The sequence below is a fragment of the Coenobita brevimanus genome, chromosome 32 (assembly GCF_032717465.1).
Source record: "Coenobita brevimanus isolate Jiangsu-jjx chromosome 32, ASM3271746v2, whole genome shotgun sequence".
In the NCBI taxonomy this organism is placed as follows: domain Eukaryota; kingdom Metazoa; phylum Arthropoda; class Malacostraca; order Decapoda; family Coenobitidae; genus Coenobita; species Coenobita brevimanus.
The window spans coordinates 5002107-5021255 of NC_136985.1; the positions used below are offsets into that span (position 1 = coordinate 5002107).

Below are 19149 nucleotides of genomic sequence, written 5' to 3' on the forward strand. Positions count from 1 at the left end.
TTAGTCTTCTCCATGCACTGTACCAGGTGCCAGCCCCTTTAATCTATAAAAGTGGACTGCTACACTCATGCTTGAAGAAAAATGGAAAGCTCCCCAGTCTGCCCAGCTGGCGACCCTTTCCAGCAACAGCTATATCCTCCTTTCAGTAGCACACATCTAGGAAACAGTAAACCATATCACTAGGTCATCCACATAAAAGGAAGAAGACACCCTCTGTGGCAGGGAATCAAATATGTCATTGATGGTAACAGCATGTCTTGGAAAGATCATATTACATCTCTTGTAAAATCTGCTTCCAAGAGATTGGGTGTGCTAAGCTGACTCGTTCCTTCTTTACCGCTGCACAATTGTTGACTATATACAGGGGTTTTATCCGCCCCTGTGTAGAGTACAACTCTCATGTGTGGGGAGGCTCCCTACATACAGCTCTTCTCAATAGGGTGGAGTCAAAGGCTTTTCGCCTCATTAACTCTCCTCCTCTTACTGACTCTCTTCAACCTTTGTCTCTTCGCCGCACTGTTGCATCTTTATCTCTTTTCTATCGCTACTTCAATGGTCACTGCTCCTCTGAACTGTCTGCATGCATTCCTCCACCCCTACGACGGGCGCGTAGCACCCGTCTAGCAGCAAACTCTCATCCCTTTTCTGTCCAACTCTCTAATGCAAGAGTTAACCGTTACTCCCAGTCCTTCATTTATGCAACAGGTCAACTCTGGAACTGTCTCCCTCTGTCTGTATTTCCTACTTCCTATGATCTCCAGTTTTTCAAACGCAGTGTGTCCAGGCATCTGGAAATGATCGGATCTTGAATTTGGCTCTCTCTTATATTTTGTTTTTCTCTTGGAAGGAATAGTTTTGCAGGCTCGTTGTCTTTGGTTCCTTCTTCCTCACATAAAAAAAAAAAATGTAAAAGAACACTTAGCACACTCCTCTGTGGAACATCTTCCGCTTGAACTCATAGGACAGATTGAGGAGAGCACTCAGACCTGAAACCTGCAGTTCAACTAGAAGTCACTAAGGAACAATGGCAGGTGACCTTGCAGCCCCAAATTGTGAAGTTAATTCAAAATGCCATGGTGCCATGCTGTATCATATGCCTTTTCAAGGTCAAGGAACAAAGCTACGAGATGTTGCCCAGATGCAATAGCCTCAAAGACTGCTGACTCAGATCCGATGAGGTAGTCCAATGTGCAGTCACCAAACTTTCCACCTGGGCCACCTAGCCGCGAGAGGTGGGTAACAGGTGCTGGCAACAGTGTATCTGTTTGTTCGTGTGTACAGGTTCGACGAAAGTTCGGATCATCAACTCTCGTGTTCCGTAGTGAACCCACGGAGCTCTACGAGTATAGAATGGAGAGGCTATCTCCGATGCAAGAGTGTGAGTTTGGCCACCATAATGGAACACCAGCACTCAAATTCAAATACTATATTTTCACTTAGCAGTGGTTGTTAATAAAGATACTCTCGTTGCATATAATACAAAAACATATATGGATTATGATTATTTTTCTGCCTAGTTCAACGAATTATATCGGGTACATTTAGCCAATGAGTATAAAACAGGGACACTGGGGAAGAATCTTCCCGCCCTATCCCAGGGGGCAGTAATGTTAAAGAATTAGCAACAAGATATATTTCTTGCTTTGAAATGTAGCACCATCTCTCTTCGATGAATTCCTGTGCCCATTTCTGTATCCGTAAGCTGCACAGTGGACAATCGCACTATATTTTCTTGAATCATCGGCTGCTTTCAAAAACCCACAGAGCAGCTCAGTACAAAAACGCGGGCATCAGGCGCGGTGTAACATGGCTGCCACTACACTAGCGCCGCCCTGAAGGCGGCTACATAAATTATGCTGTGTTACCCATGAGAAAGCCCCTCCATATTATAGAGCTCAGTGAGTGAACCTCAGAGTTCATCCCAATATTCAGTCAACAATTTTTTACTGATAAAATTTCAAAGGAACTTCTTGAAAGTATTAGATAATGCGAGTACTGAAAACAATAAGTAAAATCATCTAAAAGACTGCATCTTTACATATATCACATATTAATAAACGTGTTCTTTTTCATTATTACATGATAAACCCATGGCTAAAAATTGACTACTGAATACTGGGGAGAAGAACCATCGTGAGACCGGCCCTTACGGTAGAAAAATAGATGCCGGTGTCTGTTCGTTTTGCATTTCTCTAGTCTTGGGCTGGTCTTGATTGAACCTATTGAAATACCATTCTTGATCCGAGACACGATTAAATAAGTTAGGTCATTACTCTTTACAGGATTACTCACTGGGATTATATTACTTTAAACGAAGGAGGAGAGACAGGAACTGTATATGTCGGAGGTTGAAACTCGTTCACTGAGGCAGAATAGCCTACTGCCTCGAGTCAGCTAGTCATGAGTCGACCGACGTGATGTATCCTCCCCTGAGATTATATATAATAGTATATATTTATTTTATAATATTATAAATATTGCCTTATTATAAATTTAATATAGTCATATTTTTTTGGTCTTGGTCAGCGTGACCTGTGGCACGTAACAATTTTCCGTGCGACCAGTTTCATGCAACTGGGTGAGCCGATGGGAGAGCTGCCTTACTCCTGAGACATTTTTCTCCCCACCCAACTCCGCACTCAGCCATCAATGGGATGAACTCTGATGGAGGTTCATTGCAGACGAAGAGAGTTGATGATTCGAACTTTCGCCGAGCATGTACACATGAGCAAACAGGTTCACTGTTGCCAGCACCCGTTACCCACCTCTCGCGGCTAGGTGGCCCAGGTGAAAGTTTGGTGACTGTACATCTCATCCAATGAAACCCTCTTTGTCACAGAGAAAAGAAACATCTTCTTTAGTTACTAAACTAGTCTGTCGCTAACCATCTTCTCAAGCAGTAAATATACACATAATGTCAAACAAATGGGTCGATACTTAGACTCATTAAAATAGTTTTTAAGTGGCTTAAGAAATAGAAGAACAATTCTCATCCCCCAATTAGTGGATACTTATCCTATTGTAAATTACTAAGGAAAATAGATTATCGTACAGCAAATGGTACATCACAGCATAAGGAATGTCATTAAGTCCAGAAGCAGAGTCATTACACTGCTGGAGAGCAGCCTTGAGTTCACAGACGGCAAAGAAAACATAAGGATCCAATTCAGTATACAGAAATGAAATACCTAACCTTTCCTGTTGACGCCGGAATAAGCTGAATGGTTTGGAGGGATCTGAACAAAAAACAATGTAAAAATGCGCTACCAGGGCTGAAGCTACTTCAGAGGACATGAATAAAGCAGATCTCAAATTTTAAGCACCAAGGGAGGAGAAGGTAATTACTTACCCGTTATTTTCATCGCCTTCTTCCTGACCAATGGTAAAGGAGTGGATAAGGTGATTGAGAAGACATAGGTTCTGCACAAGGTTTGACACAAATTCTTCAGAACCCACTTATAATGGGTACAAGCTTTCTTAAGATGAGTTTAAAAGAAATCTTTATTTTTCCTAAGGTTCCTACAAGCAACATTATGAACACACTTGCCTAAAGCACATTCCTTATCCCACCAAGGCACATGTCACCTACAAAACTTTCCAGACGTTCGTGGAATAAAAGAAAGGCCAGCCTGATGTACAGTCGTTGTGAAATACTGCTCTGCATCAGTTGGGAACACTACAGTCAAGACTACAGTGTTCTGCAAACTCTCCCCAGTCAGCCGAACCCAAACACCAGGGAGGGACACAGTTCACCAGCACAGAGTTGCATGCTTTAACCACAAAAAGGGGTAATGATCAACATCATTCAAGTGAGACAAAATCTCACACGAAAAGTTCAGTGAAGAATCACCGGCGACCAATGTAGGATAAATAACAGATAGATTGCCAGTTTGTACATGAAATGTATCTGCTTTCCCGTGCTCAGAGGAGCCAGATTCAAATCCTCAGCAGTAGATGCCAGGAGATCACCAAAGGTGTATAATACTGTAGTTTCACCCCACAAAGCATGACAAAGATTTACCTCGCCTAGAAGAACATATGGCCTAGGAAGCTGACGAATATAGTAGTCATGGTACAGAGGGGCTTGAAAAGGGGGGGGGGATAGATAAAGACAACAGAATATATAACTCCTCCCCAGGTGTAACTGAACAGCCACAGCCTGAAGGAGAGACCAGACAGTAGGCTCCAGCAAAGTAGAGGACAGCCACCTCGAGTATCACAGTCCATAACAGCTGGTGAGTGGAGAACTGTATATCCTCTTAGAGCAGAGAGAGTCTTGTTTCTGACCATAGTCTCCTGAAGGCAAACACAGAAGATGAAACTCTGACACGGGCAGTTGAAGTTCCTCCCAATTTGCTCAAACACCTCAACAGTTCCACTGTGGAGCAGCTATTACAGGACGAGGCATGGCAGGGTATCTTCACGCAAATGATAACAGAATTTTGCTGCAGCTTCTAAAGAATGTCATGAAAGATGGGTTACATACTCTGCAGCTACACTTAACCCTCCAAAACCCTGAGTTGCTGCAGATGGGATTTTGTGGGGAAGGTTCTTAACTTACTACCATTCATCTATCATGTCATAGTACCAAAGATCATAGGACCCAACCTGGGGTTCCCTCCTTATTCATGTTTTGAAAATGCGCCAAACCGTTACCCCAGGGTAACAATGGTTTCTGCTGGGTTAAACTTAGAAATCTCGTGAAATCTGTTTAAACTTTTAGTGAAATAAAAAACAAAAGCATTTGGGGGCCAAATGCTAATCACTGGCAAAATATTTTGGACTCTAATTATAAGAAAATATCTCTATCTATTGCTGAGATTTTCGCCATGCAGTTTGATGTATGACGGCTGGTATTCAGTCACCTTTGATCAAATCCTAACCAAAAGTTAATCACGTGTCAATTCACGCAATTGTTGTTTCATTATAGTTTGGTGAATATTCTTCCAAAACTTGTAGATATTTCAGGAACACTCACACACACACTTCATATACTTCCAAAGGAAGTATATCAAGTGGTCAGAGTCCTGAGGAGTTTGCTGCGTTATCAGACAACAGGAGCTGCGTCGGGTAAACAGACGAGACCAGGGTAAATTCCAACACTGACGGAACGGAGATGCTAAACTGTAAGTAGAAAATATATTTCTATAAGATGGCGTACTTTCAAGAAGTGCAACTAGGTAAGAGGAAGGGAAACACTATAAAACAAAATGATGACTACACAGACCTGGTGGAACTGGTTACATTTAATAAATTAGCTGAGAAAGTGAACAGATTGGAAGAAACTTTCAAACTGGAATTGGATGAAATAAGGAAGGAACTGTGCCAACAAAAGGGGAAAAATGAGGAACTGGTAAAGGAATTTAACAGAAAAGATGCACCAATAATGTAGGTGACCTACAAGCTGAGGTAGACATTCTGAGGAAGAAAGTATACGAAATGGGAAATACAGTAGCCACCCATGAAAGAGTTTTGGAGGAGTACAATGATGATAAAGACATAATTAGACAAGCAGGTGATCTGATAGAGCAGAATAGAGACAATGATAAGATAACTCAGGCGAATTAAATTATGAGAAACTACACAGAGGAAGTACAACATAAACGGGCAGAGGTAGCCAAAACAAGTCAAGATTTAAAAAACAAGGCTGAAGCAAAAGCCATGACAAAAGAGGTGAAAGACATCATACGGAAGAACCCAAGGCTGATAAAGGAAACAGATGGGATTAACAAATCTACAGTCATCACTGATAATTCATGGAATATGATGATCAAGAACTTGGAAGAAGGTACCGTTTCGATCGTGAGGGCATTCTGTTTATTACTGATTTAGTAAGATATGTATTGGAAAGGCCCACACATCGAAACCATCCTCTCACACCCGAGATGAAAGTGTTGTTACTATTAAGGTACCTTGCAACTGGAAAAATGCAGCAGTGTACTTGTGATGACTGTGGACCATCGCAGCCATCAGTGAGCAATGTGATAACGGAAACACTCTATGCTCTAACTTCTCCACACATTGTTAAGAGGTTTGTGAAGTTCCCTCGTACACTCCCTGAACTACAAACAACTGAAAGAAAATTCAGGCGAATTGCTGGCTTTCCTGGAATAGCTGGTGTGATTTATAGGACTCACATACGAATTGTGGCACCAAACCAGTATGAAGAAGTGTATGTGAATAGGAAAAATTACCACAGCATGAACATTCAGAGTAAGCAGCATTCACGGCATTTGCAATCTCAGCCCATACCTGCTTTTTCATGTCCGAGGTGTTCCCCGGGCCGAATTTCCCTTTTATAATTCTTTTTCTTTCTCCAATGCCTTCTGCCAGCACGAGACACGCTTCCTCCGTCCAGTTTCTCTTTCTCCTGAATTTATTTGCAGCCGTGGTATCTTGAAATTGTGCCATTGTTGATGGTCACTGTACCATGTACACACGATGCCCCGATGGTAGCAGGCACGATCAGCTGACCACACGATGTGTTTACATTTTATATATTTTAAAGACATTCGTAAAGAATCATAACATATGATCAAATAGATGTTGTTTCTATATATAAAAACTAGTTTTTCATTTTTAAACTACTTACTGATACTCTAAGGATATGTAATGGTAGTTTTTTAAATATATTAAGCAAAGATTCTTTGTGTTGGTAACACTGGATGGTTGGAGCGAAATTACTACTACTAGTCCTCCTAAGAGGAACTTTTAGAAGCAACTCTCAGCTACAACCACTTTTAGTAGTAATTTTAGGAGTACTCCTAGAAGTTTTTATTAATACAGGCACAGGGAAATATTAGAGAAACAGGTCAAGGCCCCGGAAAGTGTGAACACTGTAGAAGAGTTATCAAAAAATGCTAACAAAATAAATCCTTTCATACACGGGGGCCCGGTGAAGAACACAACCGCTCCCACTCTTTTGACTCAGGATTCGTCCAAGTGAAATCAACCGCTCACATCCTTTCGACGTAGGTTCAGTCCATCCATAGAATTTGCTATATTTCTTTTCACAACAATTTGTTGTTTGATCTTCCTAATGAACGAAAAAATATATAAAAAAAGAATTACCATATTTTATCATTCACTTATTCAATGATCGTTTACTCAAAGACATATAAACATTTCGGCAATGATTATAGAATATTGTATAGCATTCATCTGCGATTCATTTCGTAAAAAAATGACACTTCTAGCTATACTAGATTTTTTTTTATGGCATACGGAATGCCAATAGTCGTTCATCACGCCTGACCGCTCTGAATGAACTGTTTCCCATCATTTCATTCTCACCCGCCCAGGCCTCACGCTCTCCACATTCCTCACTCAGTGATTTGTGTGGCATTGAAAAATGACTACAGTCATATCATTCCCCTGCCCTAATTTTTAACTGTATTGTTATGAAACTGATACATGAATAAATGATCTCCCTAATGAAATAAATAAATAAATTAATAAATAAAGGATATAAAACACCATACTTTGTCGTTCAGTATTGTATTCATCTATCCACTGACATATATACAGTGTGTGAGTACTGTATATATGTCAGAGAGTAAATAAAAGCAAGAGTGTAGATTCAGCCAACATCAAATATGTGAACAAAATGCCTAAGTTAATGTTCTCAAATGTAGTTGGAATGGTATCCAAATTATTAAAGAAAAAAGACTATATAATAGAAAATGAGCATCATATTATTTGTATAACAGAAACAAAATTCACCTCAGGGATATCAAACGACTCTTAAAATTTGGATAAGTACAATATTTGGCAAAGAGACAGAAATTTTAAGAAAGGAGGAGGAGTTATGATACAATGAGAGAAAAGACTTCAAGTAAAAGAGATAGAAATAGACATACCCTCATCAGTTGAATTAGTTGCAGTAGAGATTAGTACATCAGAAGGTTTAATAATTGTGGCAAATTTATATATGCCACCCAAGGCAAACACATGGGACAGAGGTGAATATGAAGACCCGGCAGAGAAGACATTTCAGAGTTTAAGAACCCTACTATACAGAATGGAGGACAAATCTGACAGAATTATACTACTGGGAGATTTTTACACATATATACACTGGAATACACTAGATGTAAAAAGCCATGAAAGTTGTTGGGATCAAAAGCATTTGGATCTTATACAGGAATGCATTCTATCACAATATGTAAAGGAGAACACCAGAAAAAGAGGATCAGAAGACCCGTCATTATTAGATCTCATATTTACTAGGCATGAAAATGAAACTGACAATATAATCTGTCACCCGCCATTCGGCAAAAGCGACCATACAGTACTAAATTACAATTTTAGTATAGCATATGATATTGTTAGAGGTAATGGAAATTACAAAAAAAGGGCTAAACTACAAAAATGGAAACTATCATGACCTAAAGAAGTATTCCAACGATATAGAGTGGGAAAAGGAGCTAAGAGGACAAGATATAAAGGTTATATATAAAAAAATCTGTGAATTACACGAAACAGGAGTACATAATTATGTCTCATTGCACACAGACACAGTAATAGGAATAAAGAACTAGTTTAATTCTGATTGTAAAAATGCAAAAGAGAAAAGAAATTTGCTGTGGATCTGATACAGACGACATAAAAGTAAGGGAGCATATAACAACTACAAACAGGCAAGAAATGTTTATACAAGGATAAGGAGAGAAGCTCAAAGGTAGTATGAGGAAGACTTTGTAAATAAAAGTACAGATCAGCCGAAATTGTGTTACAGCTACATACGAAGCAAATCAAAAGTTAATGATAAAGTACCATCCACCATGAATGAGGGGAAAATCTGTATCAATGAAGAAGATATATAAGTACTAAACATAAATTTCCAGTCAGTTTTTACTAAAGAAAGTAGATTTGCGAGAGATGAAGACAAACAAGCATTCCCCCACATATTAACAAATATACGTACAACAAAACAAGAGGTCCAGGAAGCAATGAGGAAATTAGACAGGGGAAAAGCCAATGGTCCTGACGAGATTTCATGTTGGGCATTACAGGAATGTGCAAAAGAGTTAAGCAGTCCATTACAATTAATATTCAAAGAATCCTTAAAACAAGGAAATCTATCTAATATTTGGAAGAAAGCAAACATTGTACCCCGTTTCACGAAAGGAGAGAGACAAAATCCACTTAACTACCAACCAGTCTCACTGACCAGCTTCGTAAACAAGATGTCAGAAAAAGTGATACAAAGAATTTGGGTAAATCACCTGGAAAAACACAATATGATGACAGAAAGACAATTTGGTTTTAGAAAATGAAAATCATTTGTTACCAACCTATTAAGTAACTATGACAGAGTTGCAGAAATAATACAGAAAAGAGATGGCTGGGTAGACAGCATATATTTGGATTTCAAGAAAGCATTTGACAGAGTACCACACAAAAGACTTTTATGGAAACTGTACAATGAAGGAGGAATCCAAGGTAAACTGTACGACTGGATGCAAGATTTTCTCAGTAAAAGGGAAATGAGAACAGTGCTAAGGGGAAATTACTCATCATGGAGAGAAATGACAAATGGAGTTCCACAGGGCTCGGTGCTGGCACCAATTATGTTTTTAGTATACAGTACGGTATATAAATGACATAAACAGCAACACTGGAAATGGAGGCTACCTAAACATGTTTGCTGATGATGCAAAAATACAAAGGGAAATTACACAGACTCTTGCATAGAGCTACAAGAGGAAGTAAATAAGCTTCATGAATGGAGCAATAGATGGCAAATGGAATTCAATGTGGACAAATGTTATGTAATAAAATTTGGCAAAAAGTGAAAAAAGACCAGACTGGGACTATTAAGTAGTAAGTTCAACCCTACACACATCAGAAAGGGAAAAACATTTAGGCAGGATTATCAATAACAGACTATCACTGGCTGACCACATAAATGAAAAAGTAAGGAACATGTACACTCTGCTTGCTAATATGAGGGTACCATACACATGTATAAATGAAGACATGCTGAGAAAGATAGTAGCATTCATTAGACCAATTTTGGAGTATGCATCAGTAGTTTGGAATCCACAACTCAAAAAAACACATAGATAAGAATGAAAAGGTACAAATGTCCGCTACAAGATGGGCACCAAGTTTAACCCGTCATGTCCCGAGGTTTTCCGCACCTCCGACATCCCCCAGTCCCGAGGTATTTTCGAAAAAAATTTTTTTGGCTAAAACCTTTGCTTTTGGTGAGAAACATCGAAAATTCATAGAGAAATCGCTCACCTGAGGTTTAAAATACCCAATCCAGGTAGGAGTTCCTCCTTACCTGACTGGGTTTTCTAACAGGCTGGCACCAAAGAAAACGAGTTCAATGGGAGGGTAACTATTTTATCCACTCATAAACGGTATTTATTTATTTACTTGGTACGAATGTATATGTAGTATGAGAGTATATTGGTTTTCAAGCAATAATAAAGGCATTATAAGCATTGTTTCACTCACTAACTAATCACCATACCTGACCTTTTTTTGTCACATTACCTGATCATTATTTCTGGCTGTTTCTTCTTCTAATGCTATGTAAACATTGTCCTCCACATTGTCATCGATTGGGGAATCACTCTGGCCCTGAATATCTTTACTAGCCAGATCACTGGTAACAGGTGAATTGCCAAGACAATGGCGTGAGGGGGGGAGGGGGGAGGTTATGCGGTGTAAGGCATTGTCCCTGCTTGGCATCTTGTAGAGGAATAGAGGAAGGTGTCCCGTGTATACATACGAAAAATCATGCGCGAAAATTGAAAATTGTGCAAATTAGGGACCTTGCAATTGCATGACGTACTGGTACGTCGCCGGGACTGGCAAATGCAAATCGTTGCAACGTACCCATACGTCGACGGGACGGGGAGGGTTAAGGGACTCAAGCTCTGAAGAAAGACTCGAAAAATTAAACCTACCAACATTACAGGAGAGAAGGAAAAGAGGAGACATGACTGTTATATCAATGCATTACAGAAAATGGATACATAACCTATTGGAAAGCAACATTAAGAGGACACTGCAGAAAACTGTACAAAAAGCTAATAAAGACGTAAGGAAATTCAGTTTCCCAAATAGAGCAGTTGATCAGTGGACTGCACTACCGAATGAAATAGTGTGCCAAAATAATTCATAAATTTAAAGACATGTAATTTAAAAATGTTACAAAACAGGGACAGTATGAGCTTCATTCATTCCTGTGAACATACAACTAGGTAAGAACACACACACACACACACACACACACACACAAAATCTATAGCCTCGCCTTGTTAAAACCAGACGATAAAAATCATTACTTGTCTGTAGCATCCAGCTCCGTTTATTGGTCTAGTAACAGTGTGTGTTAGGAAGAAGTATGAATATCAAACTCTAATACCAGAATTATGTTAAATAACCAGCATGTGAAGAGAAAACCACGTTGTAAAACGGATATATAACTGATCTACTTACGGTATTGTGTTATTTTCCTCTCAACACTACCCAGTGACTAAGTTACTTTTATTTAAACAGCCTTGTTGCTCCATCTTAATCGGTTAATACCCCTGCAGTGATGATTCCACATGATATGTTAGGCTTTTTTTTTTTTTCACGTATAAGATGTGTTGTATCTGGAATCATCTTCCAGCACATGTAGCTGACACTTTGTCAACAGAGCAGTTCAGCGTTATTGCGGACCTGACTTTGTGGTTCATTGAATATTTCTTCCAATTTCATAGCCTATCCTTTTTCCCTCGGGTTAGGTGTACTTCCTTTTACGTGCCCGTTCTGCAGGGGAAGGAGGTGGGTGGAGAGAGCCTTCATCTCTGCTATACTTTCGTCACACGAAGTGAATAACAACTTATATCATGTAAATTCATTCATGGTACCTCTGAGGTCCAGGTCATAAGACCTTCTGTGGTACTACTTCTTGGAAAGCTCCTCCCCCCTCTCTCTCTTTGTGTTTGTTTAACCCCTTAACCGCGGGCTTGTTTTCCTTTGACTTGCGGCTCCTGCAGGCATATTCGCGCTCCGACAGACTCTCTAAAAATATTTGCCAAAAATCAGTTATTAGTCCTAGATTTTTAAATCACATATGGTTATGGCACATACTTTCAGCTTTCTCCTGGGGTGTTTGTTGAGCCTTCGTCGAGTACCGTAGGACTTGTGGAGACCTCTGAAGTTGGGTAACGAAGTCTCCACTTTACACTTCCCGACAACCCGTAATATGATTACCACAGCCTGATATTATCACTAGAAACACTATTCTATGATTCTCATATAGTTTGGAATCCATACTCCAAAAAAAAAAAAAAAAACTGTGAAAGTAATGAAAACTACGAGCGAGTATATGATCTTCCCATTTGCGATTGTTCGCCACTGGTGTTCTGATATTTGTTATTCATAAAAACACTCACAGTTTATATTTCTATTGCTATATAACACTTATATATATCTTCAGTCTTTATCCATAAGTTTCCTTCAGTAATAGTAGTTTATTGTCACTGTAGGCATTCAATTTCTCTTTCAGTAAAATACGTAGCATTCACTTTCTAGGCCGGTATACTAGCGTTGAGAGTGAATGTCACTTTCACCTTCACTCTCATAACTCATAGTATTCATACATGTTAGAGTGAAACTTTCACTTTCATTACTCCTAGTATATATATACTCGTATTCTTATACTACTGCTCATTTACATTTCTATTTACGTTCTCTATTTTATTTACATTATATACATTGTGATAGGAAGCGTTATGAGGAACACACTGAGGTGGTTTGGCCATGTGGAGAGGATGGAGGGTGAAAGACTGACGAAGAGAGTGTATGTGAGTGAGGTGGAGGGGGGAAGAGGGAGGGGGAGGCCGAGGATGAGATGGAGGGATGGGGTGGAGAGGTATATGAGAGAGGGGGGTGTGAGTTGGGAGCAGGGAAGTGAAATGGCGGGGGACAGGGCGACTTGGAGGCGATTTGTTTGTGGCCACCCCAAACGGGATTGAGGCGTCTGGCAATAGATAGATAGACATTTCTGTTTTATTTACACTGTGTTAGGTACTGTCACTTGCAGTAACTTATAAAACTATTTTCCACTGTTCACTTATATTTACATTCATTGCTTTCACTTATTGTTTACACATTATTTACAAATTATTTACATTTCCACTTGCACTGTTTTACTCACCAGAAAGATCGTAGTCACTCTCTATCATTTGTCAGCCCTTTACCTCTTTCCACATGAGGTTTAATTTAATAGGGGGTAGAGGTCACAGGGCCCTTTGCATGGGGCTAAAAAGCGGCGGAATTTAGCAGACGCGAATCTGACTTACTTTCACCTTGAAAGACGACAATAAACTGATACTGGTAGCATGCCTGCCTACTGCCTAGGGAGAGTGCAATACTGCCAACGTCAGCCTTGTGAGACCTGCTAATATAAAGCTATGAAATGATTGTCAGGAAATCTAGACAATACATAATAAATAAGGTAGTTCCAGGTGAATGTAAATATCACTTAGGCTTCTCCCTTCCTTTCTTATATATATTTTTATTATGAGAATAGATTATACGGCATATTCCAAGGGGAAATAAACAGCGAAAATTAGCGAACGAGTGGATGTGAAGTGTTGTCAGGTGATTATTAGCCAATTCCAGGTGTATGGCACTCTCCCTTACCTTATTTCTTTTTTGTATATATTATTTGGTATAAGAATAGGGCATAGGGTTTATTTCAATGGATGAACTCGGTGGAAAATTCCAGAGAAAATTTAGTTAGTATAGCATGGCTGGGCAGGCGAGAGGTGAGGGTAATGGAGGGAAGGTAGGGAGGGGAGTCAAGAATGGGGAGAAATGGCTAAATTGTCAACAATGGATGAGAGTACAGATGAGATTAGGAGTGCTGACTAGTGTTGGACATTGGCAGTACCACTTGAAAGCCCGGGCGAATTCAAAATAACACAGAATCACAAAAGCGACGCCCTGCGGTATGATCCCTTGCTCCCAAGCATCACGAAAGTGATGCCCTGCGGTTAAGGGGTTAAGAAACATTTCCTATAATGTGTTTTCCCAGGGACCTTATGGGCGAAAATCATTGAACTCTGCTTATAACATGGCTTTATCTGGGTGGCATAACAGGTGAAGTTTTCTTTGATGAGTAAAGTATACATTTGTCATGCACAGGCATTTGTAATGCTTTATACAGGCATTTTATCAGCATTAACTAATAAATGACGGATTTTGCAAGAAGTGTTAATGGACTGTTCTAGTGGCTTTTCATGTGCCCGTAGGAGTAGGTGTGTAAACAGTTATGTCAGTCCATGCCAGGTGGCCCTTGAAAACGTGACATATACTTCAAATGTAGCCCAGGTGTGTTATTCATTGAAATTTATACCTGTATCCCCCAGTAACAGTGGAGTTACATGGGAATATATCAGACGGCTCTGTAAAACACGTTAGTCCTATATAGGCCTATGTACCGAAGAATTATCATCAAAGTTCAAAACATGAAAAAAATGCTTTAAATCAAAAGAATAAGAATTTTGAGGATTGTTGGCATTTATTTGTATACAGGCAATGTGATGTGTTCATGTTTGAACGAAAGCTATATGAATTAAAAGAGATAATCTGTTCCAAAGAAGACTCCGTTCAGTGATTAAACACCAGTGTTTTACATATTTTTACTGAATGTAACTTGAAAATAAATTAGCATTCATATTATTCAAAAAGTGCCTTTTTATATTTTCACCCTGTAACAATGTAGCAAACATTCTTTTCAGATGCATTATACAGTATATAATATAGATAATTTTCCAGCATTAAAAAGTATAGGATCTCATTCATTGCACTAAGATATCTTTTTTAATTTTCCGAAATAATGCGCTAATTATCGTATTTGTACGAATCACATGCACCGTACCATTTTATATCTATCTATCTATCTATAGCCCGACGCCCTAATCCCGCAAAGGGTGGCTGCAGACAAAACACCTCTAAGTCGCTCTGTCACCCACCATTTGACTACCCTCCCCCAACTCACCCCCCCCTCCCTCATATACCTCTCAACTCCATCCCTCCACCTCATCCTTGGTCTACCCCTTCCTCTCCCTCCCTCCTCCTCACCTACATACACCCTCTTAGTCAGTCTTTCATTCTCCATTCTCTCCACATGTCCAAACCACCTCAGTGTATTTCTGCTAATCTTCTCAACCACACCCAAATCCACCCCACAACGTTCCTTCACTTCTGCATTCGTCAACCTGTCCCTCCACGTCACTCCACATGCTCCTCTCAAGTAACTCATTTCCACTGCTCTCACTCTTGACTTGTTCCCCTCTTGCAAGGTCCACGCCTCGCTTCCATACGTCAGGGTAGGGATCACAATACTATCATGCAGTGACATCTTAACTTCCATACTCACCTCCCTATTTCTCATCACTGCTTTCAGTGTACCAACAACCTTCCTTCCCTGCTGTACCCTTTCACGCACTTCATCCCCCAAAGTTCCATCCTTACTCATCACACTACCCAAGTACTTGAATGCACCCACATTCTCCATATCCTCACCATCCAACCTCACTGCACACTCTGTGACCTCATTCCTCTCAAACACCATAACTTTACTTTTGTTTACATTAACTTTCAGATTCCTCCTCCTACACACTGTCCCAGATTCATTCACCAAACCTTGCAACTCCCATTCATCTTCACTCAACAATACTGTATCATCAGCAAACAGCAACACCGGAAGCTTCCAAATCTCACTCTCATTCATTAGGGCCAGCCCCACTATCCACTGCCCTTCCATGCACCTCCTTTACAACCCCATCCATGTATATATTAAACAGCCATGGAGACATCACACAACCCTGTTTCAGTCCCACATTGAGATCAAAAGAACTCACTCAGCTCACCATCCACTCGCACCGTAGCCCTAGCTCCCTCGTACATATATACTCTTCACAGCACTCAACAATTTCCCCTCCACTCCATATATTCTTAATACCTTCCACATACCTTGCCTATCTATTCTGTCATAAGCTTTCTCCAAGTCCATGAAGGCAGCATACAATTTCCTTCCCTTCTCTAGATACTTCTCCACTAAACATCTTAGAACAAATATCTGATCTACACACCCTTTTCCCGTCCTAGAGCCCCTTGTTCTTCTCCAACTAGCTCCTCTGTCATATGCCTAACCCTATCAATGAGTATTCTACCATATATTTTACCAGTCACACTAAGAAGGCAAATACCCCTATGGTTACCACATACTTCTCTCTCCCCTTTTCCTTTGTATAAAGGAACAATTATACCTGATTTCCAGTCCTCTGGAACCCTTCCCTCTTCCCAAGCCAATCTACACAACTTCCATATCCACTCCACAACAATCTCACCCCCATACCTAAGCATTTCACCACACACTCCATCAATTCCTGGGGCCTTTCCCAACTTAATCTTCTTCATCGCTTCCACTACTTCCGCCCTACTGATCTCTTCCTCCCTCCTCTCATCTCTTCTTCTCCCAGCCATTCCCCAACCACTTATACTCACACTGCTCTCACTCTCCACATTCAACAAATCCTCAAAGTGCTCCTTCCATCTCCTCAGTTTCTCTTTCTTCTCCACCAACAATCTATTATTCCTATCTTTCACTCCCCTACTATTTCCCCTTTCACACTGCCTTACTTTCTTTACCTCCTTCCAAAACAATTTCTTACTCTCCCTTCATTTCACACTCAGATTCCTCCCAAACTCTTCATCCACTTTCTTCTTACTCTCCTTCACCAGTCTCTTAACCTCCCTTCTCCTGCTTACATATACCTCTCTCTTCTCTCATCTTCTCCCCTACCTCTACTCGCCAACCATTCACTATATGCCTTCTTCTTTTGTTCCACAGCTCGTTTCACCTCATCATTCCACCATGCTGTCCCTTGCACACCCTTGCATCTCCTCCTCACTCCACAATCCGCCTCACACGCTGCGCCTATCTCTTCTATGAATATCTTACATATGTCTTCCACCCCTTCCATCTGCTCTAGCTCATACCTTCCCAATCATTCTTCCACTATGCTCTTATACTCTGTCATTTTCTCACTATCTTGCAATTTCTCCACTCTTCTCACAGGAGCTAAAATTGCTTCCTCCTGTCTTCCTCTTCGTCTCCTCAACCACTTTCTTTGCATCTCTACCTTGGCCATCACTAAGTGATGGTCCGAGACTCCATTCCCCCACCCTCTCCACACTCTTGCATCCAACACTTGTCTTCTCATTCGCTCATCCACACACACGTAGTCTAGCATTGCCTTTCGTTCAACAAGTTCACCATCCATCCTCCTCATTACTCTTCATATATACCGGTGGATCATCTTATGACGAAAGTAGGTGTTGGCTATTGCCAACCCCTTACAAGCACAGATGGCCACCAAAGCACTACCATTCCCATCTGCTTCAGCTGGCACACCCCACTGACCAACCACTCCATCCACTCGTACATTCCCAACTTTGCCATTCATGTCTCCAATCAACAGCACTCTCTCGCTCCTCTCAAACTTGTCCTTACATGCTTCTACTCTCGCCCAAAACTCATCTTTCACTCTTGCCACTCGATCCTCTGTTGGGGCATACACACATACAATTGCCCATGCTTGTATACCTACTTTCATCCTCACCCATACAATCCTTGCACCCACTGTTCCATACTCTCTTATATTCTCCTTCCACTTCTTGCTTATCATCAGACATACTCCCTCTCTTGCCCTCTCATTCTCATTGACTCCCATTTTCCACAGAGTATAAAAAGGATAAATTGGGGACGAAGAGTGAGTTCCTAACAATAAAATAAAGAAGTAGTTAATGCCAGCGTGGCCTGACTGTTCAAAAGCATGCTACGTAGGAAGCAGCAGCGACCACATTGTTTTAGGCCACGTTACGGTATATCAAAATAGTCCAAACAGCCCGATAAAATGCGGTGATGGTAGCACTGAGTACGAGGGACCGGTACAGTATTCTTAGCAGTTGCCTTAGTTATAGCCCGAGCAGCCACTTTTCTTTGAATGAGACAGGAGTGACCAGCCTAGATCGATGCATTATATTTAATGATTTTGCTTTATCAGAGTTGTAGAACAGGTTGTTAAATCGATTCTTAACATGTTGTATTGTCATTATACGCTGTGCATGTACCGCAATGCGTATAACGGGTGACTATGCATAAATTCAGTATGTCCAATGCATTAGAATACAGAAGAGTAAATAACAATGTTATAACACTGTTGGTCAAGAGATTCCTATGAGGTTTACCTAAAAACTACAACATTCACTACAATGGGACCTGACGATGGCTATTTTAGGTTCTTCCACGACTCACTACTGCAACTGTCTGTTTTCAGGCTGGTCTATATGAGCAGTGGAAAAAGGAAACAATGGAAGCCGCTGCACGTGAAAGTCGAGTGAAACAGAGGGAAGAAATAAAACAGCAAGGGCAGGATGGAACAGAACACAGCCAAACTAATTTCAGGAGTCTGTCTATTTTCCATATGCAGGGACCTCTGCTGCTTCTCCTGGTGGGCATCACCCTGGCCAGTGTGGCCTTTGTAGTGGAGAGGCTGCTGGTGTCGGAGCCTCATCCTTCACATACACCTGGACCTACGAGACAAACATTAGACTGAGTAATTTCACATATGACTCCCGATGGGAGATTTTTTATTGACATAAAGCAAGCCGTAACATAATTTAGTATCTGACCTCTTCATCCTTAGAGCATCATTACTGTTGCATTCATAATATTAGTAATTATCTGCAGGAAACATGAATAATGTAGAAATGGCGTCCAGGGGTAGCCTACACAGTGTATTAATATTGCATTTTTAGTCCAAAGAAGAAACAACTAGTTCACAAGTCCTTTTACTCTTATGAGGTGTATGTAAAGTCAGAATCAAAAAAAATAAAAACGAATTAAGTCACATTGTTATTATTTTTTTTTTTTTTTGTCCGTAACAGCTCGTAACAGAAAGGTGTTAACATTAACTATTCTTGCTACTTTTAGGCAATGAATATACTATAAAGTGAAAGCGACATGACCCTAATTTTTAACGTACTTTTTACCATTTTATTTATAGCAGTAAATACAAATGAGTATTTTAATCTTCACCCTTCATGCATTGAATTGGTGACAGTACA

The 19149-nt window shown here is 40.3% G+C and overlaps 1 protein-coding gene across 1 annotated transcript in view; it reads left to right on the forward strand.

Moving 5' to 3' along the window:
- Positions 1–18638, forward strand: part of LOC145395658 (ionotropic receptor 93a-like) — a 42287-nt gene extending 23649 nt beyond the window's left edge. Inside the window, exon 8 of the mRNA XM_080269224.1 lies at positions 18513–18638. Coding sequence (XP_080125350.1) covers positions 18513–18638 — 126 coding nt within the window. The remainder of the gene's footprint in view (positions 1–18512) is intronic.
- Positions 18639–19149: the final 511 nt, after the last annotated feature.